The sequence below is a fragment of the Debaryomyces hansenii genome, assembly GCF_000006445.2.
Source record: "Debaryomyces hansenii CBS767 chromosome G complete sequence".
Taxonomy (NCBI): Eukaryota; Fungi; Ascomycota; class Pichiomycetes; order Serinales; family Debaryomycetaceae; genus Debaryomyces; species Debaryomyces hansenii.
The window spans coordinates 425866-453038 of NC_006049.2; the positions used below are offsets into that span (position 1 = coordinate 425866).

Sequence of the window (27173 nt, forward strand, 5' to 3'; positions counted from 1 at the left end):
CTGTTAATAATAACTGCAACAACTAATCCTCTATATTTGTAATAGTATCAAAAAAAAATTATATCTTGTCGATATTAGGTTAATAATTTTTCAATGAGATTGAAGAATAAATGTTATGCTAATGCTAGAGAACAGTTTGGTCGAAACAATAAAATCTTTACGTCAGATCTTGAACAAAGGGTATCCAGGAATATATATATGTAATTATGCTCCGCTTTGGCAAAGTAGGCTTACCACAAAAGATTATAGAAACTCTCGCTATGAATGGTAGATTCCTTCATAGATAGGCTGCTTGAATTTCTTACTCATCTTTCACGGCAAAATTTCTTCAACTGTCGCGGAAAAAATTTCTTTTACTTGACATGCATCAACGCCGCATATAATCATAGATTAGAAGAGAATTTTAATGCTAAGTCCTATTGTACGTAACATCACGGAAGAGATTTCACCGGGTACTTTTTTGGGTCCAATAGTTCGGCCCGGAGAGCTATATACGAAATTCTCCTGAAGCCAGACCATTTCAATGCTATAATGTCTGATGAAGTTAGTGATGGTGTTTTCCTATACTGTGTTTGGATGTAAATGTCTCCAAGCGCATAGGGCAATTGCTCGCCTATTGCTCGCCTAGTTGCATAAGAGGCATTTTTTTGGCCCGCAGCACGATATCAAGCGTTGGTACGTGACCCCGATAAAAGAAAGGAATGGGAACGAATTCTATGTCGCGATTACATAAAGGATTTAGACCGATACACCAATAGTGTATCATACATCTGCATCGTGTATTTAGCGAAAACCAAATAGAGGTGATAGCGATTAAAGTCCATCTTAGAGCAATATATAGAGCTCGAATTTTTACGCTATGTAGTGGCAATTTACTAGAACATTAACCAATACAGTTATTGGAATGATAGATAATACATATTTTAGAAGTAGTACTCGTGTAGTTTTTGACATATTATTATAAAGCAATAAGTGGAGAACAATAGATTTCTAGAAATATAAAGCGCCCTGCAAGTATATATGGAGAGGGCACTCGGATCGAGGGGAAATGACACCCTAGAACCCAAGTTTGTTCTTGATGGCTGCATTGAATACAGTCTTTTTCAGGCTCGCGAGCGAGTCGTTCATGGTTTCACTCATGTTGTTGGCATAGCCGTTCATGGTTTCTTCCATCGATTCGACTCCGGATTGCAAGTTTTTCATGAGTCCCCCGGCACCCATCCCATATCCGTACCCTGGGCCTGTTGCCCTACGGACGGGGTCTTTGTAGTCCTTTTCCGGTTTATCACTCAGATACCCCTGAAACCCATACCCAGCATTTGGATTCGCCTCGGGGCTAATATTGTGAGCTAACTCACTTTCGATGTTTTTGGTGGATCGTCTATTAGGCCCTGCAATCAACCCGATTAAGTCCTCGTTACTAATATACCTTGTTTGCCCCTTAGCCCATTGTATGGCTCCGGCTGCAGGTCTGGGGGGTATTATAGCGTTTTCATTAAACAATAAGTCTGTAGCGTGGGGTTCCTTCAGTTTCTTCTCTTTCGACTCGGAAATATACGCAGAGAGGTTTATTCCCTCAGTAGGACCAAGTCGGACGAACATTTCCCCTGTAATCAAGATGTCAGATTGCGAAGATATTGGTGATTCTAAAGCATTTTTAAGCTTATTATAGATCTCCTTGGGGATTTTAACGTCTGCAATATCATTCAATGATGGAATTGAAGAAAATTTAATGAAACCCAGCTTTACAAGAGATGCTAGAACAATTCCCTTATCTTTAACCTTGATAACACCGCAGGCAAGGCAAGATTCGTCGACGACCTTGTGTGATAATTTTGTTTTAGGCAATTGCAATACTCTGATATCTCTATTGGACGTTGTAATAATCATTCCTGGTATAACTATACCATGGCTAAGCTTTTGGAACATCTCCATATTAGCCACAGCACTTTCGCCATTGGAGGAGTTTATAGGAATAAGCTTGTCAAGCTTTGAATCAGCTGCATCTTCACCTCCGAGAACTCTGTAATTAAGATTAGTGGTCTTATTCATGAAAACAACTTCAAAACCACCGTTTCCTTGTGGAATAATCTTAAATACCATTAAATTTCCTCCACCGTTGGTACCACATAATAGGATTACAGAGGAATATCCATCTTGGCCATATTCCATGATGGCAAACTCCATAGTGGTAATGTAGCAATTACTTTCTGTTGTTATTAAGTGTTTCTTAATTGAATCAATGTTGTAAATAATTGCAGGCCCACGAGATATATCACAGACTACCATTTTACCAGATTTATACCCGATTGCGGCAAATCCAATATTGCTCATCTTTAAACATGATATTTGGTCTTGATTATCTAACTTAAGTAAAGATACAGGCAAGAAGTTACTAGACCTGGCGAACGTACCAACCACACGATCCTTTATATTATAAATTTTTGCATCAGAATTACTATGTTGCACCTGACAGTTATGATAATCAATACCACTGCTACTTCCTTTATTAGGAGGAATATTGACTTTTCCAAATTTACAAATCACCACATCACCATTTCCCATACCTACTGCCATCTCCTTATTCTGTAACCCAAGCGAAACAGAAACAATATCTATACAATTAGGATCGCCATTATCATATAACGTATCTCTCAAACTGATCTGTATTAAATTATCTTCTTGGTATTCCCCCTTGGATATATCTTTCAATCTTATTATCCCACCTTCATGACCGGTTATCAAAATATTACGAGAGTTATCATCATAACCAGTAGGTCTTGGGGCGTTCCTTTGACTGACAGGAGCTCCTCCCTTTAGCAACAGGAAATTACTGGCACCACCACCAGATGAAGCCTTGTTGCTCAAAATACTATACCAATCAATCCTCTTCACAGTAATAATGCTTGCATCTATGACCGGTGGTTGAATTAATGAAATAGATAACGGCAAAATCAATCCGCTCATATCAGAGGGAGGTTCTCCAGAATTGGAATATTCTGTAATATAAAGAGATCCATTGTTACTTAATAAGATCAAGTAAGAAGGATTATGGTTCCCGCCAAAGTAGGGCAGACTATCAATTGGCACAGGCAAAATCCTAGAAATATACTCCGGTTGTTCGTCAGCATTGCTATTTAAAGTAATAGGAATGATTCTTTGACCTGAGCTTGGTTGAGCGTAAAATTGACCTTGTTTCTCGTGCGACGTTAACGAATACTTCAATGTATAACCAAAATCCAAAATATGTATCAAATTCCCCTGATGCGAATCACCACCACATATAATCAATTGGGTCAATTCTGGATCTTGAGAACAAACCCATCTGACATTTTCAATTGGAGCAAAATTTAAAGGAGTTTCGATTGGTTCTCCGGGCCTGTGTAAATTAGTTTCAAAAAGATTTCTGGCTTCTAATAACGTACCATCATTACCATCCCAAAAGGCTAAGGTGTTATCCTTGTGCACCGTGACTACATGTAACCCATTTGGGTGGAAATGGGCCTCAAGAAGTGGAACTATAACCTCTTTTGATGAGCCAAATATTTTCTTTTTCCCTCCATTTGCAATATTCAAGGAGTGGGCGAACCCTTTAGCCTCTCTAGATATCTGATAAACCAACGAACTCTTAATTTCCCCTGCCGTCAAAGAATATATGATTGCACAGTGCGAATAGGCAATTAATATTGTACCTATATCTCTAGGGTGCCATTCGATTCCTAGCACCGGTGACATTTTTTGTTTCGGTAACAATTTTTTCTGCAAATTATCAATCCTAAATGGTGTATTTGCTAATCTATCAACATCGTAGAACATTACAGCCCCATTTGATAACCCTACAATTAAGAAATCAAGTGATGGGTCCAGATCAATTGATGTGATTGTCCCCGGCAGAAATGTTCCTAAAATAGTCTTGGAATGTAACGATAATACCGTAATTCCATTTCCCCCTGGCAGAATTCCAACTAAGTAAATACCCTTGATAAATCGAAGCTCCGTCATAGGACTCGAAGTGTTGAATTCAAACACAACCTCTACCGATTTTTGCCCATATACCCTCACATCATTATTCGTAGTTGCTACCGCCAATAACGATTGGGTTGGATCATACGCAACCGCTGTAATTGAATTTTTGGGAAGCCCAAACTGTTCGTTAATTGATACGTTTAAAGTCTTAGCGTTTAACGATTCCGGGGAAAGGTTTGAGATTCCTGAAGTTTTGATAATATTTGATACCGAGCTGAGCGATAGTGGCGCTCTCTTCAGCTTAAACTTCGAAAACATAGCACTATCTGATCGATTATTAAAGACCTTTCGATTCTTCAAAATATCAACAGTATAAGATCAGTGGCTAAGTATACATGTTTTGGTATTTGGACTCACGTGATGTTTGTAGAATTCACTTAAACACGTAATTGGTATTTGGATTCACCAACTTCTTTCTTTAATATTCTTTAATCAACATCTTAAATCTAGACAATGGTATGTATTATCAAGAGGAGAGAATACAGGTACAATTGATATGAACGCCAAACTAACATAGAATTAGTCCTGTGATAAATTAGTCGGACTTATGATGCTCGGTGTAGCTACTGCTGTATTTACTTATTATACCGCATGGGTGTTTGTTTTACCATTTGTTGATGATTCCAATGCATTACATTCATTCTTCTTACCTAGAGATTATGCTATTAAGTTGCCATTCTTGTTATTATTATTATCAGGATTGGGGGTATCTACCTTCATTGGAAAAGTCTTGATTAAGAATGCCGAGAAAGAAAGACAGAAGAAAAGTAAGAAAACCCAATAAATACGGAGTCGTAATTTCCGTTTGTATTCAAGTCAAGGAGAGTATTTTGTTTATGCAATACAGTGTTTGCAAGACTAGGAGCAAAATACTAACTAATCTAGGGAGGAGAAGTGACCCTGATCGTGATGAATTAAATAGGGCATTATTACAGTAGGCCAAATAATTAATACAATATATTACGTTTGAATATCTATGATTAGTATGTAATTAACTATGAGCGTATTATAAAATTGCCGGTCTTAGCCATATACTTAACCCCCTTATAAGGTTTGACTGTATCTCCCAAACCCTTAGCACTGACGATCTTTAAGGAATCAACCTTCATTCCGCTGGGAACACATCCCTTGTGACTATACGATAATTTCAAGTGAATGGGTTTGATAGCTTCCATTGCAAGCGGGGTAGATTCTTTGTCACTACCCAAATGAGACTTATCGTGTTCTTTTAGAGCACTAGCTAACTCCAGGGAGTCATAAGATCCATCTGAAACTATAGACCCATGGAGCATCGGCTGCGTGCCTGTAGATATATTGCGTATGTTCCATTCACCTTTACCGCTTCCTTTAAAGGAAAAATCACCATGTGTTATTCTGCTAGCTCTAATGTTGCTTACGTTTATGCTACTATTACCACTAGAATCATCAGCAGATGAAGTTTCACCTTCGTTTACATTATCGCAATGTATTTCTATGCATAAATTTTCAATTTTAGGTACTGATTTATTGCTGTTAATGAATAATCGGATTTCAAACTCATTCTGGTTAGTACCCAAACCATGCTGGTAGTCTATGTCGACAATACCGAGCATGCCCTTTTGGTCTCTTTTGTTTATTGTGTCCAAATCAATTTGATAGTTCATTAATGTAGAATTCCCATCAGGTGGAATAAACGATAAATTCCCTGGATCGTTGGTCCATTTATCCAATTCTATACATTCGTGGAAAGAAGGTAAATCCATTTTTAACCCTCCTTTATTTAATATCATTTGCAAGTAGGGAACCCCCGTCAAATGGGAAATAAAATTTATTTGACCATCGATTGTTCCGACTATCGGGACCAATTTGGACGATGCCTTTAAAGAGGTCGAATAAAATGCAGAATCAAAACCCTTTGATGAGCCTAACATGTTTGATTCCTTGCCGATATGTTTAGGCAAGGGTTTCAAGATCACGTTTATAGTCTCCACAACATCAACGTACATCTCGTTGTTAGTATACTTAACATTATCCCTTCTCCAAGGCACCGACGTCTGCTGCATGTTTGAAGAGAGTGATTCAGCCTTTCGAGTATTATGGGTTATGGATGATAAGGACTTGTTTGACACCGCACTAGCCAAGTCATTACTAGTACTCAACAACTTGGTAAACAAATTACTGAGCGGAATCAAATCCCTTAACCGATTGAAGTCTGTAACATTAGGAATTCCATCGTCAATCATCTCATTTACGAGTAATGTCAACGTATCAATATTTGCATCTATCTTCGTAACCGCTAACGGGCTTCCAAAATAATCTTCCATCACTTCAACCAAACGATTTATAAACACAAACGGCATTACAGGGTTTGGATCATTCTTGGAAGAGCACAACAAATATATTACAAGATTGGACATCTTCTCAAATGCAACAAAATACTCCGAATTGATTTCAACTAACCTCAGCTTTGATTGATCATATTCGTCCAATTTGATTAAGTTCTTCAAGGAATTAAATTTTGGACAAGATAAATTAATCAAGTACTCAAACACCAACGAATTCGTTGAATCTGCTATGTATACTGCCTCAAACATCTATAAGTTATATCAAAAATACCACCACTGTCAGAGAGTGTTGGAGATTAAGCGATTGAAATTTCTCATATATTCAATCTTTGTGTCACTTGACAAGAGGAATATATTTTGATCAACTACTGAATCATAGGTACACGGGTAAAAGATATATTAAGTATATATACCGAAAAGATTGATAAGGAGTAAATTATCAATATGTTATTTAAAAAAATTAAATAAAAAGTTAGAGTCGAGCCATTCAATTAAAATTAATTTGGAGTAAAAGAAAAGGATTCTTAAACGGGGGAGATTATAGCAGGAGTTTTAATTATTTCACAGTAGTATTTCCAACAGTTCATATCAAACACGTAGCTTCATAGCGTAAAAGTTAATTCATTATATACACACACATTTTCTTCGTGACTTTTAGCTTTAAAGTGAAGGTCTTTTGGAAATAGACAGACTTGTAAAAATATTAGAACCTGCAATTAGAAATTGAAGTCAGAACCTAATGGGTTCTTTCTTCAACAATAGAAGCTTGTTCCGTAGATGAAGTATTGACTTCATATTCGTCGATATCGACATCCAAGTCTCTTGCAACTCTTTCTTCGACATCTGGAATGTCAGCCATACCGTAGACAGCGATCATAACAACACCTAAGAAACCAGCAATACAAGAGAATACTAAGGCAACAATACCTCTAGCAGTGAAACCAGAAGGTAAGTAGGCGACTTGGACATTTTGACCAGTTAAATCTAAGTAGTCCTTAGAATTACCGGCAGCATTACCTTCATATGGCATGTCGAGCATTTCGCAATGTTTCTTGACGTCATCTTGCAACTTCTGTCTAGGATCAGCTTGGATGGCTAATGGCGCTTCGACCAAAACAATTGCTAAACCTTGGATTAAATGCCAATCAATGTGACAATGGAAGAACCAAACACCAGGGTTGTCAGCTTTGAACCTGAGAACCATGTACGATTGTGGTTCAACATAAACAGTGTCTCTCATCATTGGATATTCTGGAAACTCGACATCATCTTCTTCATCACCGTAAGTAACTGGATCATCGTCATCATCTACTGCACTACCTCTAGCAATTAATTGGAAAACATGACCATGTAAATGGAAAGGATGTCTACCGGTATCACCATTATTCAAAACAATATCAATGACATCGTTATCTTGTAAAACGTAAGTATGAGTATTACTACCATAAACTAACTCGTTTGTAGCATGTTCTCCGGAAGATAAAACGGTCATCAAAGGTGGAAGCTTTGGTTTAATATAAGTAAGGTTATTGAAGAAAGCATAATTGACACCATCACCCAAATTATCCATAGTAACATCAATGGTGATAGTCTGATCGGCATCGTCATACAACTTTTCTTTGCTCAATGGCTTTAAGTAGAAATCATCAAGGAAGTCATCGATACTGTCAACCTTATATTCCTTAGGCATGTCCTTGTCTTCGTTATACACCATGTAATTAGTTGAATTCAATTCCAACTCATCTGGAATAATATCCAACATGGTGTCATCAAACCTGGTCATCATAGCATAGTTCTTATCAGTGCTATTCTTAGTTTTAATCAAAACACCATAACGTTGAGCGACTGTGATATATAACATATCAGTCTTGTTCTTTTCGACATATATACCATCAATTTCAACCACCTCGAACTCATGATCTTCCATCCAAAGATATTGAGTGACGAAACCACCAATATTAACAATACGGACAAAATATGTCTTATTTGGTTCAACAACCCAAGAGTTATTTCTAGTTTCATTAAACAAAAGATTAGCTGGAATCGGTTCTGCACCAGTTGGATTGTATCTACTCATAAAGTCTTCGATCAAGTCGTCAGACTTTTCATGGTACCAATCGGAAAGCGACAAAACAACTTCTTCGTCAAAGTCAAATGGATAGTCATCGTCTTCAATAATGAATGGAGCTCTCATACCATCACCTAACTGACCCTTAGTATGCGAGTGATACCAGAATGTACCAACTTGGTCGGCAACAGTAAAGTTGTACAACATAGTTTCACCAGCTGGAATAGGACATTGTGTAACCATTTCAGGACCATCCATTTGGGAACTTCCGTTCTGGAAAAGCCCGTGGAAATGTAACGAAGTATTAGCAGTATCGAAACCATTAGTCAAGTACAAGTTAACCCTATCACCCTTATTAACCCTCAAAGTTGGAAGCGGCCATGTGTCATTGAAACCAATCACTTTACGCTCTTTGACACCATCTGGGTTAGCATCAACCCAACTGGTCTTGAAATACCAAGTATGAGTCTTAGCATTTACTAAACTTACAATAAATGAAATGAACAATAATTCACACAATTTCATCTTGCTTAGTATTATTCTTGTATAATCTATCTTTTTATTACCCCAAACAAATTATCAAAAGAATCAGCTAAAGAAGAAAAAAAAACCACTCAATATTGATTTGGATAATGAGCAAATTTATATCAATCAAAAAGCCTAGAAAATTTTGTTCCCTACAAATAATGCCTACTCAACATAGAGCCCAGATACATACTTTCTGTGCTCTGTACTGCGAATGCTTCAATAATCCCGAATGCTGCTTGTTATTGGATTAGATTTGATAACCACAATGCAGAATTTTTGATATGATGCACGGGTATACGAACCTCTACGTATGAAGTATGAATAATATGAAAAATTTTCTCCCTATATGCCTTATCATGCTAACGATTTGATTGATCTGATAAATTTAGGTATGCCGTTAACAGGAAAACTTATTGTTCGCCCGAACCGGAAAGATGATTTTGGCCAATCAAATTCTCTTCCTGTGACATGATGTACGAATATTTGGTACTAATACTACTCGTGCATTTGTGGACGCAATTCGCTGGAAGCCGTAACAAAACTGTGCGGTGTCAAAATCCCCCTACTTAAACATATGTAGCCAAGGAATCAGATAATGTAGAACTGGAACGGCCAACAGGTGCGTTGGCAAAATCTTCACTTGATATTGGACGAAGAATAGGTGAGCCATTCAGACCCGAAGGAATCGAAATAGGGCGTGCATACCATGAATAGTTAAGCCGTGGATAATAAAGCTATTGTTGAACGTGATAATTAAAAAATTTATCAAATACATGCATGGACTAATAAGCTATATAAGGTATAGAATACGAAGTACGGCAGGATAAATGGACCTAATTCAGAGGTTTAGTGAGGTGTACAAGAAACTGACTAACATCCTTACACCCGTTTCCAGCTAGAAGCTGGGAAGGACACGATCCAGAGCAAGAAGAACCAAACCTTTAGGCTAAGTGATTAGTGCTTTACAACAGTTGGTATTAGAGTATTAACTCCAGTAGTTTTTGCTTTTACTGTGAGCCTAGGTGAGCGATCTTTGGTAGTGTTTTGGTAGAGCCTTAAATAGTACATTAACTACGCTTATTACATTTCTCATGTTCAAATCACCCAAGATATAGAGGCAACTGATAACTGATATTTCTTTACAGTGCATATACATATGGCTCTATCAAGAATAACATACTTAACTTGGTTCATTAACAAAATGGTTCATTAACAAAATATGGAACCATTTCTGGAACCGTGGTTTGTGCACTACTGGTGATCATCATCTTCTATTTCGAAACAACAATATATGGACAACGTACGTTCTTCTACTATAGACACGTTGGTCAGACGTAACACGGTATCTTCGATACGTAAACATACAAGGCGAGTTAAATAAAATAACCAAGCCATTCGTACAATACATTTTATGCTTTTGAAATTTCTTCGAGAAGTGATCTTCTAATCTAAATGCTAGTTGTCCCGCAAAGACTATTTAGCGTTTCCAGGGTTGTTAAAAACTCATCGTCGTCTGGGTTCCCCGGTTTCAACTTTAATTTAAATCAACTTTTGAATTCAAATCTCAAATTTTTGCCAAATATTAGAAAGAAATCAATAGTGCATGACGAGACGGCTGCTATCGACACGCCAAAGAAGTTGAGGATTATTGAAAATCGCTACAAAAGGTCAACACATCCTACTTCTGTGCCTTTGAATAAGCTATTCTCAAACAACTTTCCTTTGTCAATAAGTGATTCTATCGACGATTATGCATACAGACGTAATCCATTAAAATTCCAGCATGACTTATTATCACTTTTGCCGTTTTATCCTCAGGCAGATTCGTCAGGAAGATCAAGTCAGGCTCTTCAAGTTAAGCTTGACTCGGGGAATTATATTAATGAGTTTGTTATTTATCCGCCTAATAAAACAGAAGCCGATGCAAGTACTATGAATCATTTGATTATGATCCATGGATATGGTGGTGGATTAGGGTTTTTCTTAAAAAACTTCGATGAGATATCTTCTCTTGACAACTGGTGTATTCATTCCATTGATTTATTGGGGTATGGATGTTCATCAAGGCCTCCTTTCAAGCTAGCTAAGGATGATTTAGAGCACGTTGAAAAGTGGTTCCACGATTCATACACTGAGTGGCTTATAAAAAGAAACCTCAGTCACCTACCACCTCTGCAAGTCTTAGTGATGGGTCACTCTATGGGTGCTTATTTGATGGCTACGTATGGTGTTAAGGTCAACCCTAAGTTCTGCCGCAAATTGCTAATGATATCGCCGGGGGCAGTAATTAAACACAGAAAACAAATATTTGTCCCTAAATATTTTGCAAAACTTTGGGAGCAAAATATTTCCCCTTTCACTTTAGTGAGAAAAGCTGGTCCGTTAGGCTCGAAGGTAGTAAGTGGCTGGTCTTCCAGAAGGTTTGCAAATTTGCCATCTAAAGAGTCAAAATTATTACACAAGTATGCCTACGGGATCTTCCAGAGTCCCGGCTCAGGGGAATATATGCTCAATTATTTACTTGCTCCAGGAGCTGATGCACGGTTCCCATTAGTAGAGAGAGATATTCACAAGCTTGACTGCGAAGTGTTATGGTGCTATGGTAAAGAAGATTGGATGGACAAACTTGGTGGTGAACTATGTTCAAAACTTATAAACAGGCAACATAAAGATTCTGATAAAAGTAAGGTCTTAGAAATCGATGATAGTGGACATCATATATATCTCGACAATCCTAAAAAGTTTAATAAGCTTTTACTAGACGAAATGAAAAAATTTTAGCAATTATTTCTACAACTCTTTGTATTATCAATAAATAATTTTAATGGTTAGGTTACAATATATACTCTTTAGATCATGATAGTACTGACTTAATGTCATTAGGTTCGTCTTCGGGCCCCACAAAATTGACTACTAACTTCAAAGATATTGGCAAATTGGGATCAGTAATGATCATTTCTTCGGCTGGTTTCACCAACGTATTCAACTTCTTATTTAAATTAGGACTTGTTATCTCTTCCAAACTCTTTGGATGCCTCAAGTACAAGTAATTGCTGGATGTGGACAATGAAGGTTGAGTCATTGAGATCTCCTGTTTACTAGAAATTTCCTCCATGAATTTAGAAAGTGTCCACCAATTTTGTGCTTCAACAACCTTTGCTGCGTTACCACACACAGGGCAGTTAAGCTTTTGTGCGTGTGGATAAGTGTAGGTGAAAATAGAATAATCACCAGAATACATCATATAATTGTTTAAAATAGGATTCGAATTTGTAACAAACTTGAATGCTTCATTGCAACATGAGGCAGCTATTATAGCATTTGTAGAGGCGATGGCAGGTATAATGTTTTTAACCACCCCTAAAGTTAACTGCCTGGTGACGCCCTCTATATTAAACTCATCAGCTCTTTGCAATGCTGTTTTATACATCCAATCAACTTGTTCTGGGACATCAGCATCAAATTTCTTTTGAGGAAAATTCTTTGGCCATTGAAGGACACTTGCCCACTCAATACAGTGTTCCGGCAACCTTGGCGTATTTGCAATAGTACACACCGGGTATGTAACTTTAGGATTTATCATGTCCAATGTACACTCGTAACACGATGTTAATCGGGGCAATATAACTCTTGATTGGCCTCTGAATCCTTCGGTACCACCATCAATCAAAGGTATCAAGTTATTCAAGTCTGAATCAACCATTGATACCAAAGTAGCGTTTATCCACCTTCTTGCCTCTACATTATCAAGTCCGCATATTATAACATCAAATTGTTGGTAATATTCAATTGGTTTGTCTTGAATCTTTCCGAAGTATGGGACTATATTTAAGGTATCATCGTTTATTCTTGATCGAACAAAATTAGCTGCTACCTCTGCTTTTGATTTACCTATATCATTAGGCCTGAATAAAAACTGTCGATTTAAATTTGATATATCAATTGTATCCATATCAATTAAATGTATATTTCTAAAGCCAGTTAATGCTAGATTCTTCAATATTTCACATCCTAATCCGCCTGCACCAATTACTAATATTGCTGATGTTGTTAATGATTTACTAGCTTGTAGGAAATCATATTCATCTGGTACCTCATTGTATGGTCCAACATCCTTCAATAATGGTAATATCGATGACAAGCTTCTCGTAGCAGCTGTAGATGTCATGACAATACTGTTGTTCCTTGATAAGTCTTTATCTCTTAGAGCGCATAATTTATAGAAACTACGAATGTGAAATATTACACAAAGCAATGATTGATCTAATACTCATATACATTTATTTACGTCACTTGTGCCATATTGTTGATATCCTCGAGGTTCTTTGATGAAGCCACTCGAGCCGGTTGGTTTTCTTTATCCTTCGATGGGTTTGTATCTTGTGGAACAGCTTTACTCGAGGGTTGTGATGTTTCATCGGGTTTCGATCTTTGAGATAAAGATGCGCTAATTGTGTTAGTATTGTAATTCACTGTAGTTATTGGGGCGAAAATATACTTACTCTTGGTGTCTTCTCTTGTATGGGGGTTTCTGAGATGGTGGCAATCCAATCATTCTCTTACCTAAATTGTTGGTATTACTATTTGATATTGTAGGACCTGGACTAGCTCGGTTCAAGAGCTTTGGGGGTCCAATATTAGTCCGAGGCTTGTCATGTGGCGCCTGGCTGATTTCAGACCTCCTCACTGGTACAGATTTTGAATGGTCAAGTGTTCTTCTAATATTGGGAGACACGTATTTGGCATCAAATTGAGGAATTTTCGTTGCATCTTTTGGTGCCTGTTGTAACGCATCTGCCCGTTTGGCACTTACAAATAAAGCTGGTTGGTCTGGGATCTCTTGTACGCTATTATTAGTTGGGTTTACTTCACCGCTACTATTAGAATTTTCGTTGTTTTCAGCATATGAGCTTCTTGCTATTAGGGCAGGATCATCAGTTCCACCATTTTGTCTATTCTTGTGAATAAGCATTTGTAATTCGTAATCATCTAGTCCATCGTTATGGCTCATTTCATCGTCATCCATAGGAAGGTCATCACTAAACACAAGCGAATCATCAAAATCTCCTACTATATCATAATTTTTGGGAGCTGGTGTATTATTACTTGAAGTTTTGGAATGCTGCTGCGGACCACCAGGCTGAGATGGGTGGCTAGCTCTTGGTTTTGTATTATTATCTCGATGCTGGGAAGTAGAATTTGGTATGTTGAAGTTCCTGTTGGAAATTGGCGTCTGCAAGCTAGTTGCTGAATTTTTTTGCTTACTGTGAACATTATTACTATTGTTTTCATTACTGTTTGTTGCGCCATTATCATCGTTACCCTTGGGGATATTGTTTGTATTATCGGTATTATTTTCTGCACTTTCATGGATGTTTACTCCAACTGTTTGCTTCTTTTTCATTTCTCGTTGCACTATCAAAGGGTCTCTGTGGAAATTGTCTGCCTCTAATTCGGGAGCTGGTAACCGAACTTTCTGGATTTTAGAAATAATTGTTCTATCGTATAAGCAATTTCCCAAAACGTTACCAAAACACCTCAAACATCTCTTCAACCCATCTGTAAACGCCTCTTTTTTACATTTTTCAAACGCCATTGCCTTGTTCTTTGCATTATCAATATATCCGTATCCGAAATCCTCATGATACGTGCCGTCCTTAATGGTAATCCTCACCACAACTGAAAGTCCCATAGAAATACGTCCGGTGTTCCCATGTGTATCGAAATAATCTACCTGTGAGCTTATCAACTCTGAACACCAACCATTAAACCCAAATATTTCATTCGCCAAGTTAAGCGCTCTCCAACCTTCAATGTACGAAACTTTTTGTCCTCCGCCACCTGGGCGAAAACTCACATATTCTGGCCCTAACACTTTATCAAGCAAATACTGGATTCTCTGATGCTCTTCTTCTGTGTAAGGAACTGGTTGAAAGTTTCTATTTGGAGTCCCTTGTGCATTCTTATATTTCGTGTCTTTAAAATGTGTATAATTATACATAGAGCTGGCACTATTTGAGGTGGGGCCATTACTGCCACTACTGTTATTGTTCGTATTCATGGTATATGGTTTACTATCCACAATCAACGTTTGCTTGTTAATCAAAACCTCTTCCTTATGTTTGTTATAAATATTAAGATCAAACGCCCTCTGGTGTTGTTATTGTATTGGCCGTTGACACGACTCATAATTTTACGTGTGTTCATATTAGTAAAGAAATTGCCGACTTTAAGAGAGATTACATTCAACTACAGACGCTACGGTTAGTTAATAAGAGTTGTGAATAGGTTGGATTATATTGCTTTTATGGAATATATTTATTAGATCTCGATTTTTTATAGAAATATGGTAAAGGAAAGGTGAGAGATGACTTGTAATACAAGTTTGAAGGAAGATCACAAATCTTTAACTTCACCTGATAAAATCAAACAACTGAGTGATACATCAGACGTACGTAAAATCAATGACGAGAACGTTGTGGAACTGGAAAAGCCTGCTGCTGGTATTGTCTGTCAAGAGGGTAATATTCATGAGCGAAACTTGCACGAAACGGCGATAGACCAACCGACAATGATAGTTAGTTTTCAAGTCCCCAGGAAAGAGGTAGGTGGTAGTGAAGAAGTCCGGAGTCTTGAAAGGAAGTCGTCGGCTCAGAAGGAATTAAATTCAGTACAAAGAAAGAAGCAAATTGCGGAATACAATTCGTTAAAACTCAAGGAAGAAAGACAACAACGATACCGAATACGACGTGGTGGCGAACTGTCGTTTCTGTATGGAAAGTTTGACACTCATAGCGCGGCTACGAGTGATGGAGACGACACACCGCCCTTGAAGAGGAAAAAGAGGGTCAGCTTCGAATTCTAAGCATTTTCTACACACCATTCCCCCATCTTGCATAATGTCACCCGTAACGGTCCAAAAATGGCTACAACAATCTTCAATCTTGATTTCGGATCTTGATTTCTGTATATATATCCGATGTATTATATTTCACCTTAATTATACTAAATTACAGACATCTGTAGGTTTTCAATCCTTTATACTTCAGTCTAGTGTTTAAATTACAAAATACCATTATGTTGGCTCTATTGATGCAACGGTACATTCCTGAATATAGGATATGGTTCATCTCCTCCCTTTCCTCACTACACATCCAAGCTAGAAATTAACGTAATGTTATCACCTTTAAGTAGTATCCTCCCTAATTCTTCTTTTGACCCGTCGTTTGTATTCACCTCCATAGCGTCATCAATTACAACGTTCATAAACTCGTCAAACCCTCTTATCTTTCCTTGTATTCTCAGATGAGTTTGTTCATATAACCATATTGTAACTGGTGATTGTTGCTGTAAATATTTAAAAATAAGATTGATTGGAGGAATCATCGTTTTCTTATTTGTCTTAGCACTTGAAGACATCTTGTTTTATCCTAATTATATGTGTTTTCTTTCTATTAATCTATTGCTTGATGATAAAGAATAGTTTTTGAATTTTATCGACTCTTCTCGTGCGCGTGATTATGAATGAGGTTTATTTACATTACATGGTCTTGCAAAATACTATTCAAGTCAATTGAATTCCTTATTCATGGAAGGTCCTCCTGGTGATTTAAAGCACTTGTTTATTGAGTGGCTTCAGGAAGCTGCTATAAATGCTACAAAAAAAGGCACGAAGGCTGCTATATTATATAATAAGGCACTAGGCAGTGTTAGGAATTACCCGCTACCTATTAATGATCCAAAAACGTTAAAGCTGGTACAGTTCGTAGGAGACAAGACATGCATTCACTTGTCAAAAAAACTAGAAGAATATTGCAAATTGAATAACTTTGAGTTACCTGTGGCATTTGGCGGTTTAATCAATGGGGGTGTGGGTGAAAAACGAAAACATGAGGTTTCAGATACATCGAACTTACCAGATGCCAAACCCAAAAAACAAAGAAAACAGAAGCAGTATATACCCAGAAAGCGATCTGGAGGATACGCGATACTATTGGCGCTATATTTCGGTGATAAAAAGAAGACTGGATTAACCAAGGAAGAAATAATTCAGCGTGCAACTCCATACTCAGATAAATCGTTTAAGTCGAATCCTTCTGCGAACGAGTTTTATTCAGCATGGAGTTCTATAAAAAGTTTACAAACCCATGATTTGGTTGACTCTTCTGGTAGAAGCTCAAAATCATACTTTCTCACGGAAGAAGGATATGAACTTGCTAAACAACTAAAAGATGCGGAAGGGTTTGAGTCGTCACCAATCACAAATCACATTGCAGACTTATCATTTGACAATCAAGTTAGAGTGACCCCAGATAGTTCGTATTCCAAAATAAGTCAACAATTGGATAGTTCTCCATTGATGAAGACGAAGAATAACAAAGACCGGTATGGATTGGGTCCCAGCCGACTTAGCTCCACAAGAGAACGTATATTAGACCTTTCTCTGTCTCCACGTTTAATTTCTTCTCCATTAAAACCCAAAGACTTCGTTCTTCGAGAAAGCTTGTCTTCCCATAACTCCACGCGGCCATTACAGGATAGAGAGTCGATTTCAAAAGCTGAGGATGGAATTAATACTAAGACCAAAGCAAGATTAGTGCATGATGCTTCAAAAAGGATATATGATGGTACGAATTACGATATATGGGTTCCGGGAGAGTTTGAAATTATTTTAATCATAGATAACAGAGAGATACGGTCACAAAGAGATCGTGATTTCTTTCAGACTCGTTTGACTAGTCTTAAGGTAGAGTGTGATGTACGACCGTTGTCAGTGGGAGATGTGGTTTGGACGGCGAAACACAAGAAGACTGGCAGGGAGGTGATTTTGAATTATATTTGTGAGAGAAAAAGGTTGGATGATTTAGTTTCGTCCATTAAAGATGGACGCTTTCAAGAACAAAAAAATAGGTTAAAAAAATCGGGTATGAAACAGTTCTATTACTTAGTAGAGGACGTTGTGACTAGTGACATGAATAAATTTGGTGATATGTCGGATGCAATACAAACGGCCATGTCTATGACCATGACAATATCCAATTTTTATTTGAAAAGATTCAAATCTATCGAAGATACAATTGCATTCCTAGCGTCTTTAACCCAAGTTATTAAAGATCAATTTGCAAAAAATAAGACAAATCTATTGGTTCTAAAGGCCAGGTCAATCAAGAACCAAGCCGAATACAGTCTGTTAATTGCAAAGTTTAAAGAGAAATTTGAAAACAGGCTGACCCTGTATGAGTGTGCTCATTTGTTTTCCACCTTCCAGGATTCTATGGGAAAAACTGGTATGATGACGGTAAAAGAAACGTTCATATTAATGTTAATGGGAATCAGAGGAGTTTCGTTGGAAAGAGCTGTTGCAATTCAAAACCGTTTCAAAACCCCCAAGAATCTCATAGAATTCTTCTTTGTAGAAAACAATCATCTTAGTGAGTTAGATAAGAAACAGCTAATGATGGACGTTTTCAAAAATGAAATAGGTAATAAAAAAATTGGAAAAGTCTTACTGGAAAAGATCTATGATGTGTGGGGATGTGTCTAAGGCTTTATTGAGGTAAATAACACAATTGGTAACTAGGAATCTATATAGAAGTAGTTATTTATCTATTATATTCATATATGGTCGTGTATGTGTAAATTTGGTGGACTGAAAAAAACTCAGTTTTTTTTTTCCAGTAGTCCTAGTTAACGAAGCAAGATATACTTCGAGAAGTAGGCTAGTTATTACATTTAGGACAGTATGGGAAAGCGTACCATCAAATTCGGTGGTAAATCAGGGATCTTACCTAAGGTTCGTCCCGTTTTCAAGAGATATCCAATCAGACCAAAGACTGCTGAAGAATTGGCAGATGAATCTAAAGTAGAACAAGGATTTGCTGAAGGAGTTCCATTACCAACTAGAAAGGGATTCACATTTCACCGTCAAACAATAGAAAAGCCAGTTGTTACAGTTGAAGAAAGAATCAAGAAAAATATAGACGAAAGAAAACCACAAAATATTGATGAATCAAAATTAAGTCAAGAAGAAATATGGAAATTAAGGAGAGATGATATTCGTCGTGAACACTTGAGGGAGGCATATTTAAATGAGTCCAAGAGATTACAAAGAATTGAAGACTTAAAAAAAATACAGGCTGAAAAAGAACTTAGTGCCAAAGCATCCCAATCCATTTATGAAGAAACAGAGGCTACAAAGCTAACATTGCCTACCATTGATTCATATTTGAATGGTCCAATTATGAGACAAAGGACTGAAGAAGAACAAGAGATAGTGACTGAACAAAGAATCTTGAATAGAAAGACCAAAGAATTAGCCGTAAAAGAACGTAAGACTAACCAATTGTTAGAATTATACCATGCAGCAGCTAACTTCATCACCACTGAAGAGGAATTAGAACAAGCCATCAAAGATGCATTTGAAGTTAATGTCAGCAAGTTCGAGAGTAACCAAATGATCATCGAAAACAAACTTTCTGGTTACTCACATGCTTTTTCTAACATCAACACCAATGAGGGATTAGTTTTAGATGAAGTATTAGGTCAAGTCAATGGCCAACCTGGTTTAGAAACTGTTAAGGATACTCTAGATGGTGAGATCGAAAGATTAAAACGTGAAGCCCAACTTGCGATCAACCAAAGACCACATTAATACGCTTTTCCCATCCTTTTTACTATAACTAAGGTATTACCATACTTGAATAGTGAATATGTATATAGCTTTTCATAATATAAACTATCATTTATCAAACAATTTCTAACTCTTGTATTTATGACATATAAAATTATTGTCGTGTTCTGACCATGATTCGAAGACTAAAAAGTTATGAAAAGTCCTTGATGTCTAAGAAATACGTTAAGGTCCTAACTAAACTTTATTCATAAGATACAATGTCATTTAGGCCAAGGTCAATCTCGCTGACTACCAAAAAGGCTGCATCATATCAATCGTACTTTGCCAAAGTCCTAGCAAAGAGATTGAAGTATTTAAATAATATCAATGCCTTCTTGGCTATTATTATTTCTATCAGTTTAAAGGTACCATATGGTAAATTCTGGTGGAACTTTTTATTAACGTTTATTTTGCGTGGCCCATTGATATTTGTTGCATTATTTACAATCAAACTTGCTAGAGATAACAATGCAACTGTCGAATTTTCGCCATACAAAACATTGGGTTTGCAAGTTGCTAAAACCTTGATATCAAGAAGATTTGTCTTGAATTCAATTTTCTATGGTATATCAACATATATCTTCACATCAATATTCATATTCCAATTGCCATTCACGTTTGATTATTATCTTCTTTCAAAAGAATATCAACTGAAACCCTTAGTTAACGATGAATGGGTATATTATTGGTTCTATTCATTTTACCTTGCAATTGCTTACAGTGCCCAACATTTGATCTTTCAGCGTAATAGATTGCAGTTCCAATACGGCGTCACTAAGCTTAAGCCAGAAGATGCCTTATTGAAGAAAATTCCGAAGTTAGTGGGAAATACTATTGTGCTTAATTCAATAATTTGTCTTAGTGGGCCAGTTGTATACTTTTTAATCAGATCTTTTATTTACAAATTAAACTGGTTTGTTTTAGTTATAATGGGGTTGGATTCAAATATTCCTAACTATCGTGTTTCTATGAAGACTGTGATTCATCTCTCTTACGTTTCGGCACACATTATATTTTCATGGGAAGTGGTAAACCGTATTTATAATGTGTATGCTACGATTGGCTGCTTGGATGGAAGTAAGCCTATCAGTACATATAGCGCTGACCCTATTAATACATTACTTTCGGGTGTCCGCAATGTTGACCCTGAAAATCAATTGAGTCGCTTAACAGCTTACCAAGAATTAGCGTATATTTCAACGACTAATGATCTTGAAGGAGTCAAACTTAGAAACGCTATTTATAATGCACATTCCAGAGGAGGATTTATTTGGCCTGCCATTTTGGATGAATGTTCGTTGATTATTAAAGAGACAACCCTGAAAATTAATTATCGTTCTGGTAGTGATATGAAAGCTTTAAAGCAAAACCAAATATCCGTCAAAGATGATTTCCGTACTTCATTAAAATCTAGCGACGAAATATTTGGAAATTCATTTACTTTGAGCCCAACCCCAAATTCGCAATCTTCACCTATCCCAAATATGAAAAAATATGATGAACAGCTGGAAAATAAACAAAATGCCAACATAAACAATATAAAATACTCCCCCATATATAACTTTTTTGAGCTACAGATTTGGACCCCTATCAAAACAATTTTGTCTTCGCATATTAGCTTCACAACTAATGAAACTTCGAAAACATATTTCCACAATTGCTTTGCGAATATCATAAACGAGGTAAAGAAACTCTACTCTGAGTACCGTAACCACTTCCTCACAACTCACATAGGAGTATTTTTTAGAATAACTATTAAAAGGGATACAGAGTCTAGGGTTGTGAATCCTGTCAATTATGGCAATGCAGTAATTGCCATTACAAATTTGGTCATACATGCAATAGAAGAAGACAAGAACTCTACTATCTCAAGCAATCATATTTCTGAGATTCTAACTCTTCTTGAAAGGCCAATTAGAGCTAGTAGCAATTATACTGACTTACTTCCTGCCAGTGTTTATTTAACACAAGCACAGAAGAGGGATAAAAAATTGACGAAGAACCATTTGATAGCTTTGCTACATGATTTGACAATGAATGAATTTTTCCAAGTTTGTATTAAGTATAATTACAAGTTAAATGATTTGGTCTTGTCATCAAGAGCCTTCAAGTTAGCTAAATGGGTTATTGATGTCGCTATCGCTCAGCAACAACAAAAGCATAAAGGTAAGCAAGGAGCAGCTTTAAGTATGCAACTTTAGAATTTGATTTCTCTTATGTATATTTACACATTATATATTTACTTCATTTAATTCAATAAATAAACATTTGAATGCATTTAAAAGAAGATCAACAAGAACATTGTTTCAATTAGGGCCATGACCTGGGTGATTATCGTCCTTATGATTCTTCCTATTTTGATGAGGTAAAGTGTCTAATAAAACAGGCTTTAAAACTTGTTCATCAAACTTTGTGAACCACTTCACATGTTCTTCTGCGCTTAACAAAGCCCCCAATACACCACTATTATTAGGATCGTTTGTATTGATGTTGGAATTAGAAGCCATATGATTATTCAGAAGTAAATCGTCTACATCGCTTGCATTTAGTTCATCCTCATCATTGACTAAATCAGCGGAAGAACTATTGTGAGAAGATATTCCTAATGGGTGTGGTGTATTTGTACCCACAGTAGGCTTGAACGATGATAAACTCACTGATGAGTCGTTTCTTGATCTTACGTCATCTTTATAAATATTCTTTCCTGGTGTGTTCATATTTCTCGAGCCTGTATCAATACTTGTCGTGGAATTTCCAAACCTTCTACTTCCTAACATACTTGGAGTTGAGTTTAACGATGGGCTGGTTAAAGGTAATCTAGGAGCCTCTATGTCAAATTCATCGTCTGAATCATCATGTTCGTCCACACAACCAACTCTAATTCCGAAAAGTTCCAACATGGAAGCAGTTGTACCACCGAATAATATAACGGTCAATACGACAACAACTAACACAGTGGCCATTAGCGTCCATTTAGCTTCTCCTTGAATTCCCATTGCCAAAGCAACTCCAACTGCACCTCTTAACCCGGCCCAGAAAATCATCATTTGATAAGAATGGCTGATTTCGTCAGGTAAGGATTGGGATGAAATGCCACCGCTCAATGCTGATCTACTGGTGAATTCTTTGAATCTCGCCTTGTACAAGAAATTCAAAAGTCTTGACAAGGGGAAAACAGCCAGCCATCTCGCAACACAAATCAGAATAAATGAAATTATAATAAGCAAAGGCTTAAATACTAATTCCACTTCTGTGAAGAGAGACAACCCTAAGTATATGAATATGAAATTTTCAGATAACTGAGCCAATAATTGGAAAATATACTTCGTAGCTATCTGTGTTCTTCTCGACATATTAAAATAGGCATAATGCTTAAGGGTAATACCACAGAATAATAAGGAAACTATACCGGACATATGAGCACCATTGGAAAAGAAGTAAGATTCGTAAGCGAATAATAGAACCAAACAAGTCTCGATCTGAGGATACCTTCTGATATGAGAATGTTTCAAGATTAATGCAACAAAAACACCCACCAAAATACCAATGATAGTAGATATGGTGAAAGACATTAAAAATAAGCCAATACCTTCGAAGAAACTTGAAAAGTAAAGGGTCTTTCCATGGAACTTCTGACAAGTCTCGAACATAACGATGGAAATGGCATCATTTAACAAGGACTCACCAAAAATAATGGTGTATAATTTTGGGTCAACTTTGTAAGCATTGAATATGGACAAGATAGTAACGGGATCCGTAGCAGACAATGTGGCTCCCACTGCCAATGCATCGACAAACTCCAAATGAATACCATCCAAGCCCAAGGCCGTCCATACATAAAGGATTGTTCCTAATACCAAAGCAGAAATAAATGTCCCCGGAATAGCAAATGTCAAGATCGAACCAAAATTACGAAAGAAATTCACCTGATGCAACTCATATCCCGAATTCAAGATAATCGGCGGTAACAATATATTAAAGAAATACCCCGAATTGAACTTTACTGCGTCCTGAATGTAATGACCCGGCGAAACCCTGATAATCAATCCCACAATCATCCCGTAGAAAATAGACAACACCGTCTCATGAATGGCTTTGATTCGTCTTTGCTGGAGGAAGTACGACGACCACAATGCTGCACATAGCAAAAAGAGCAAGATAAATAACGCCCACGACGAAAATATCTCCTCTGTCACTGGATTGGAGTCCTCGAGCGAATCGTCCGGCTGTGTCACGTCTGGAATGTCATCATCCAAATCCTCGTTCCCCTTCGCCGCTCTTTTCAATAGCACTTTTGCTGCTGTTAGCACAATACTAGACATATTATATGCTCTATTACCGTATTTTCTGTCTTAGTTATTAAACCTGTGTATATGGTACAACTGGTACAATATTCTCAAATATCTCCACTATATTCAATCAGCTCCAATTTAACTCTAAATAACCTAGATCTCACTAACTCTCTATAACGCGTCAAATCCTCTTAAAAATTCCAATCAAACGTCTCAGTGTTTTCACGTCTGTCCAATCGTTTTAATTCCCTTAGATACAACTTATTTCCAGGTGTATCTTCTAAACAATCAACAAATTAACTTATCAATATGAATAACGATTTGTTTTACTTTGGCGGTAATTACAGATAAACGAAATATTGCCTGATTATGTAAGTAGTGGGAATTTTTCAGCAGCTCTGTAAAAGTCTCCCATTTAACAATGTTCTAAAAATACGTCATCGAGCCACCGTTGACATGTGTCACGTGGGGCTACTATGATCTAAAAAAATTTAACAAGCCACATGGTAATACTGGCTATTCATATTTGGAGTATAGGCTGGTCTAAAAACAAAAATCGGAGTAGCATACTAGGTGAACCTAGACAGTTGCAAGACCGATAGAAAAGTATAAAAAACTCAACTTGTGGAAGTAAAATAGAGAAATATTCGATCGCTAAAATAATTAGATAAAACCAGAGGTTGAAATCTATCCATTCGCTTATTATGACATATATTAGAACACCTGACGGACAAGAAACAAAGAGAAGCATTTATGGTATTAGCACATCGCAAGTCAATCCCAACTACTCGAGTTCAGACTTATCAAACGTAAACTATGGGGCCAAGGAAAACAATTACAAGTTCCAGAAGCCAGGACCGTTGGGGATTTCTCATGCGTTCAGTCCATTCCAGATGCCGCCTACGCCTCCGTTTTCCAACTCGAGTACCCCGGTGAAGGAGACGGATCCGTTTGTATTCGTTGACCAAAATACGAGACAGAAATGGTACTTCAAGTGGCTTCCACCGATGGATCCTAAGATCGTGGTGCTCTGTTTGTGCTGGTATTTCTGCTCGATTATATCTAATAATTCTACAAAATCCATATTGAGAGAGTTTCGTTACCCTATTACGCTTGCTCAATGTCAATTTGTGTTGAACTCGGCATTCTGCGTTACGTTATTTGCATGCCTCTTGTATTTGAAGAATATAGGTGGCCAAGGCCAAGTCAATAAGTACTTTCCAGTGGGATCAATACCAAACATACATGAAGTGACCACACTCAGGACATTTGTAGCCCCTACACCTTTGATTATTTCAACTACGTTATCTATGGGAATATTCCAGTTCGTGGGACATATCACTTCACACAAGGCAACTTCAATCATTCCAGTTTCGATGGTACACACTATTAAGGCATTATCACCATTAACCACTGTTTTGATTAACCGTTTTGCATTCCTGACCAAATATAAGATTGTCACGTATCTTTCAATGATTCCATTAATTTTTGGAATCATGTTAAGCTGCTACAATCCAAAGCATTTAAAAAACGAACAGTTATATTATAAAACTGGAATTGCATACGCATTTATTTCAATGTTAATATTCGTTATTCAGAATATTTCAGCCAAAAAATGTTTGACATTCACAGAAAAACCTTCTAGCCTACCCGTATCAAAAGATAGGGATACCAAAAAATTGGATAAGTTGACGATTCTATTATTCTGCTCTATCATTGGATTTACGTTCACGTTACCATTCTATTTGTACCTGGAATGTGTAAATCCTCATCTTTCAATCACTGAATTAACATCATATACCCTCTCATTGATCATACTTAATGGTTTGTCCCATTTTTTACAATCTTTGCTTGCATTTCAAATATTAGGCTCAATATCTCCCATCAATTATTCTATTGCTAACATCATGAAGAAAATTGCTATTATTTTGGTCTCATTTCTTTGGGAGAGACAGAGCATTTCATCCAACCAAAGCTACGGATTGGTATTAACCATAATTGGGTTATACTGCTACGATAGATGGGGAACTAAATAAAAGGCAAATTCGCTATTGATTAGATAATTGAATATGTGATAGTTCTTAATATATGATATATACCTAGAACGCTTAATGGCCACTACCGTCGGTGTTCAAGAGCTTCTTGAAAATATCACCGAAAGCCACCATGAAAACAGTTTGCCACACACCTAAACCAATTCTTGGGGTGACACCTCTATATAATCCCTTGATACCATTGTTCTTGTAAATGTACGAGAATGCACTGCCAACACCTAAGTTCTTAGGTCTATTTGGATCGTTAGTCTTAGATTGCATTTCAACTCTGATGACTTCGATCGGTTGATTCCATGCGGATAAACCACCACCAACAACAGATGAGGCAATCTTTTCAACTGCATTTAACTTATCGTTCTCACCTTTACCAGTAAGGTTTTTGATCCCTTCTTCAGCCAATCTGGAGAAACCAAATCTAGAACCCCAGTTGGTCATTTGTCTAATAGCAACAGCATTGACACCCTTGTTAATACCTCTAATACCTTCTTTTTTGTAGATATCCTTGAAAACTTGGAACGAAGTTTGCTTAGGAACTCCTGCGACAACTTCCTGTTTAGCTCTTGTGATTTCAACGGTCTTCATACATGTGCAGAATCCCATAGTAAGGTAAGCCTGGGCTAAACCACCAGAAACACCACCACCCATACCAGCAAGGAAATGGTTGGCACCTAATTTTTGGAACTGGTATTCTGCTTCGGCTGACACGAACAATAAAACAGCACCTTTAGTAGATGCTTCGATCCAGGCCCATGGGATCAATCCTTGGTAGAATCCCAAAACACCACCTCTAGACCAAACCAACTTACCAGCTTGAACAATACTCAATGATCTGTTCGCGGCCATGGTAGTTTTGATAACTTCTAATGGCTGGCCTAAAGTACTAACTTCGGCCATATTTAACCCGGCCCCAAGCAAAATATTGGAGAAATTGACCGGCTTTTTCTCGATTTGCTTACCTTTCTGTGCTTCAATTGCTGCCATTCTGAATAATAGTTATCTAGGTTACTTTGTTTAGTGTTGAAATATATTTGCAAATAAAGATTCACTGAAAAATTTTTGGAAACTTTTACTATCTTGCCCCACTATCACTCTGAATTTCTGATTGTTTGTGCGATCATCGGATCCGAATGTGCGCGTCAGCCTTACCATTTCTCCAGACCACCGTGTAATCAGACCGCTCTGATAGGATACCGAACCCAACTATAGCAG

The 27173-nt window shown here is 37.1% G+C and overlaps 15 protein-coding genes across 15 annotated transcripts; 7 read left to right on the top strand and 8 right to left on the bottom strand. All coding sequences in view use genetic code 12, as the record gives it.

The window, feature by feature from the left end:
* Positions 1–1056: 1056 nt before the first annotated feature.
* On the bottom strand, positions 1057–4284 carry DEHA2G05016g (DEHA2G05016p; the record flags this gene model as incomplete). The annotated part of the gene is made up of 1 exon (XM_461764.1): positions 1057–4284. The coding sequence occupies one exon, from the start codon at positions 4282–4284 to the stop codon at positions 1057–1059; it is 3228 nt and encodes a 1075-aa protein (XP_461764.2).
* A 195-nt stretch (positions 4285–4479) lies between these two features.
* DEHA2G05038g (DEHA2G05038p) lies at positions 4480–4810 on the top strand (the record flags this gene model as incomplete). The annotated part of the gene is made up of 2 exons (XM_461765.2): positions 4480–4482; positions 4550–4810. 2 exons carry the CDS (start codon positions 4480–4482, stop codon positions 4808–4810), a joined length of 264 nt encoding a protein of 87 aa, XP_461765.2.
* A 211-nt stretch (positions 4811–5021) lies between these two features.
* DEHA2G05060g (DEHA2G05060p) lies at positions 5022–6599 on the bottom strand (the record flags this gene model as incomplete). The annotated part of the gene is made up of 1 exon (XM_461766.1): positions 5022–6599. One exon carries the CDS (start codon positions 6597–6599, stop codon positions 5022–5024), a length of 1578 nt encoding a protein of 525 aa, XP_461766.2.
* A 487-nt stretch (positions 6600–7086) lies between these two features.
* On the bottom strand, positions 7087–8943 carry DEHA2G05082g (DEHA2G05082p; the record flags this gene model as incomplete). Its single annotated transcript, XM_461767.1, has 1 exon — positions 7087–8943. One exon carries the CDS (start codon positions 8941–8943, stop codon positions 7087–7089), a length of 1857 nt encoding a protein of 618 aa, XP_461767.1.
* Positions 8944–10398: 1455 nt separating this feature from the next.
* On the top strand, positions 10399–11727 carry DEHA2G05104g (DEHA2G05104p; the record flags this gene model as incomplete). The annotated part of the gene is made up of 1 exon (XM_461768.1): positions 10399–11727. The coding sequence occupies one exon, from the start codon at positions 10399–10401 to the stop codon at positions 11725–11727; it is 1329 nt and encodes a 442-aa protein (XP_461768.2).
* Positions 11728–11800: 73 nt separating this feature from the next.
* DEHA2G05126g (DEHA2G05126p) lies at positions 11801–13114 on the bottom strand (the record flags this gene model as incomplete). The annotated part of the gene is made up of 1 exon (XM_461769.1): positions 11801–13114. The coding sequence occupies one exon, from the start codon at positions 13112–13114 to the stop codon at positions 11801–11803; it is 1314 nt and encodes a 437-aa protein (XP_461769.1).
* A 116-nt stretch (positions 13115–13230) lies between these two features.
* On the bottom strand, positions 13231–15007 carry DEHA2G05148g (DEHA2G05148p; the record flags this gene model as incomplete). Its single annotated transcript, XM_461770.1, has 2 exons — positions 13231–13393; positions 13449–15007. The coding sequence occupies 2 exons, from the start codon at positions 15005–15007 to the stop codon at positions 13231–13233; spliced, it is 1722 nt and encodes a 573-aa protein (XP_461770.1).
* Positions 15008–15313: 306 nt separating this feature from the next.
* On the top strand, positions 15314–15811 carry DEHA2G05170g (DEHA2G05170p; the record flags this gene model as incomplete). Its single annotated transcript, XM_461771.1, has 1 exon — positions 15314–15811. The coding sequence occupies one exon, from the start codon at positions 15314–15316 to the stop codon at positions 15809–15811; it is 498 nt and encodes a 165-aa protein (XP_461771.2).
* Positions 15812–16092: 281 nt separating this feature from the next.
* DEHA2G05192g (DEHA2G05192p) lies at positions 16093–16365 on the bottom strand (the record flags this gene model as incomplete). The annotated part of the gene is made up of 1 exon (XM_461772.1): positions 16093–16365. One exon carries the CDS (start codon positions 16363–16365, stop codon positions 16093–16095), a length of 273 nt encoding a protein of 90 aa, XP_461772.2.
* Positions 16366–16534: 169 nt separating this feature from the next.
* On the top strand, positions 16535–18490 carry DEHA2G05214g (DEHA2G05214p; the record flags this gene model as incomplete). Its single annotated transcript, XM_461773.1, has 1 exon — positions 16535–18490. One exon carries the CDS (start codon positions 16535–16537, stop codon positions 18488–18490), a length of 1956 nt encoding a protein of 651 aa, XP_461773.2.
* A 198-nt stretch (positions 18491–18688) lies between these two features.
* DEHA2G05236g (DEHA2G05236p) lies at positions 18689–19597 on the top strand (the record flags this gene model as incomplete). Its single annotated transcript, XM_461774.1, has 1 exon — positions 18689–19597. One exon carries the CDS (start codon positions 18689–18691, stop codon positions 19595–19597), a length of 909 nt encoding a protein of 302 aa, XP_461774.1.
* Positions 19598–19836: 239 nt separating this feature from the next.
* On the top strand, positions 19837–21819 carry DEHA2G05258g (DEHA2G05258p; the record flags this gene model as incomplete). Its single annotated transcript, XM_461775.1, has 1 exon — positions 19837–21819. The coding sequence occupies one exon, from the start codon at positions 19837–19839 to the stop codon at positions 21817–21819; it is 1983 nt and encodes a 660-aa protein (XP_461775.2).
* A 105-nt stretch (positions 21820–21924) lies between these two features.
* DEHA2G05280g (DEHA2G05280p) lies at positions 21925–23940 on the bottom strand (the record flags this gene model as incomplete). Its single annotated transcript, XM_461776.1, has 1 exon — positions 21925–23940. The coding sequence occupies one exon, from the start codon at positions 23938–23940 to the stop codon at positions 21925–21927; it is 2016 nt and encodes a 671-aa protein (XP_461776.2).
* Positions 23941–24614: 674 nt separating this feature from the next.
* On the top strand, positions 24615–25946 carry DEHA2G05302g (DEHA2G05302p; the record flags this gene model as incomplete). The annotated part of the gene is made up of 1 exon (XM_002770535.1): positions 24615–25946. One exon carries the CDS (start codon positions 24615–24617, stop codon positions 25944–25946), a length of 1332 nt encoding a protein of 443 aa, XP_002770581.1.
* Positions 25947–26018: 72 nt separating this feature from the next.
* Positions 26019–26945, bottom strand: DEHA2G05324g (DEHA2G05324p; the record flags this gene model as incomplete). The annotated part of the gene is made up of 1 exon (XM_461777.1): positions 26019–26945. The coding sequence occupies one exon, from the start codon at positions 26943–26945 to the stop codon at positions 26019–26021; it is 927 nt and encodes a 308-aa protein (XP_461777.1).
* Positions 26946–27173: the final 228 nt, after the last annotated feature.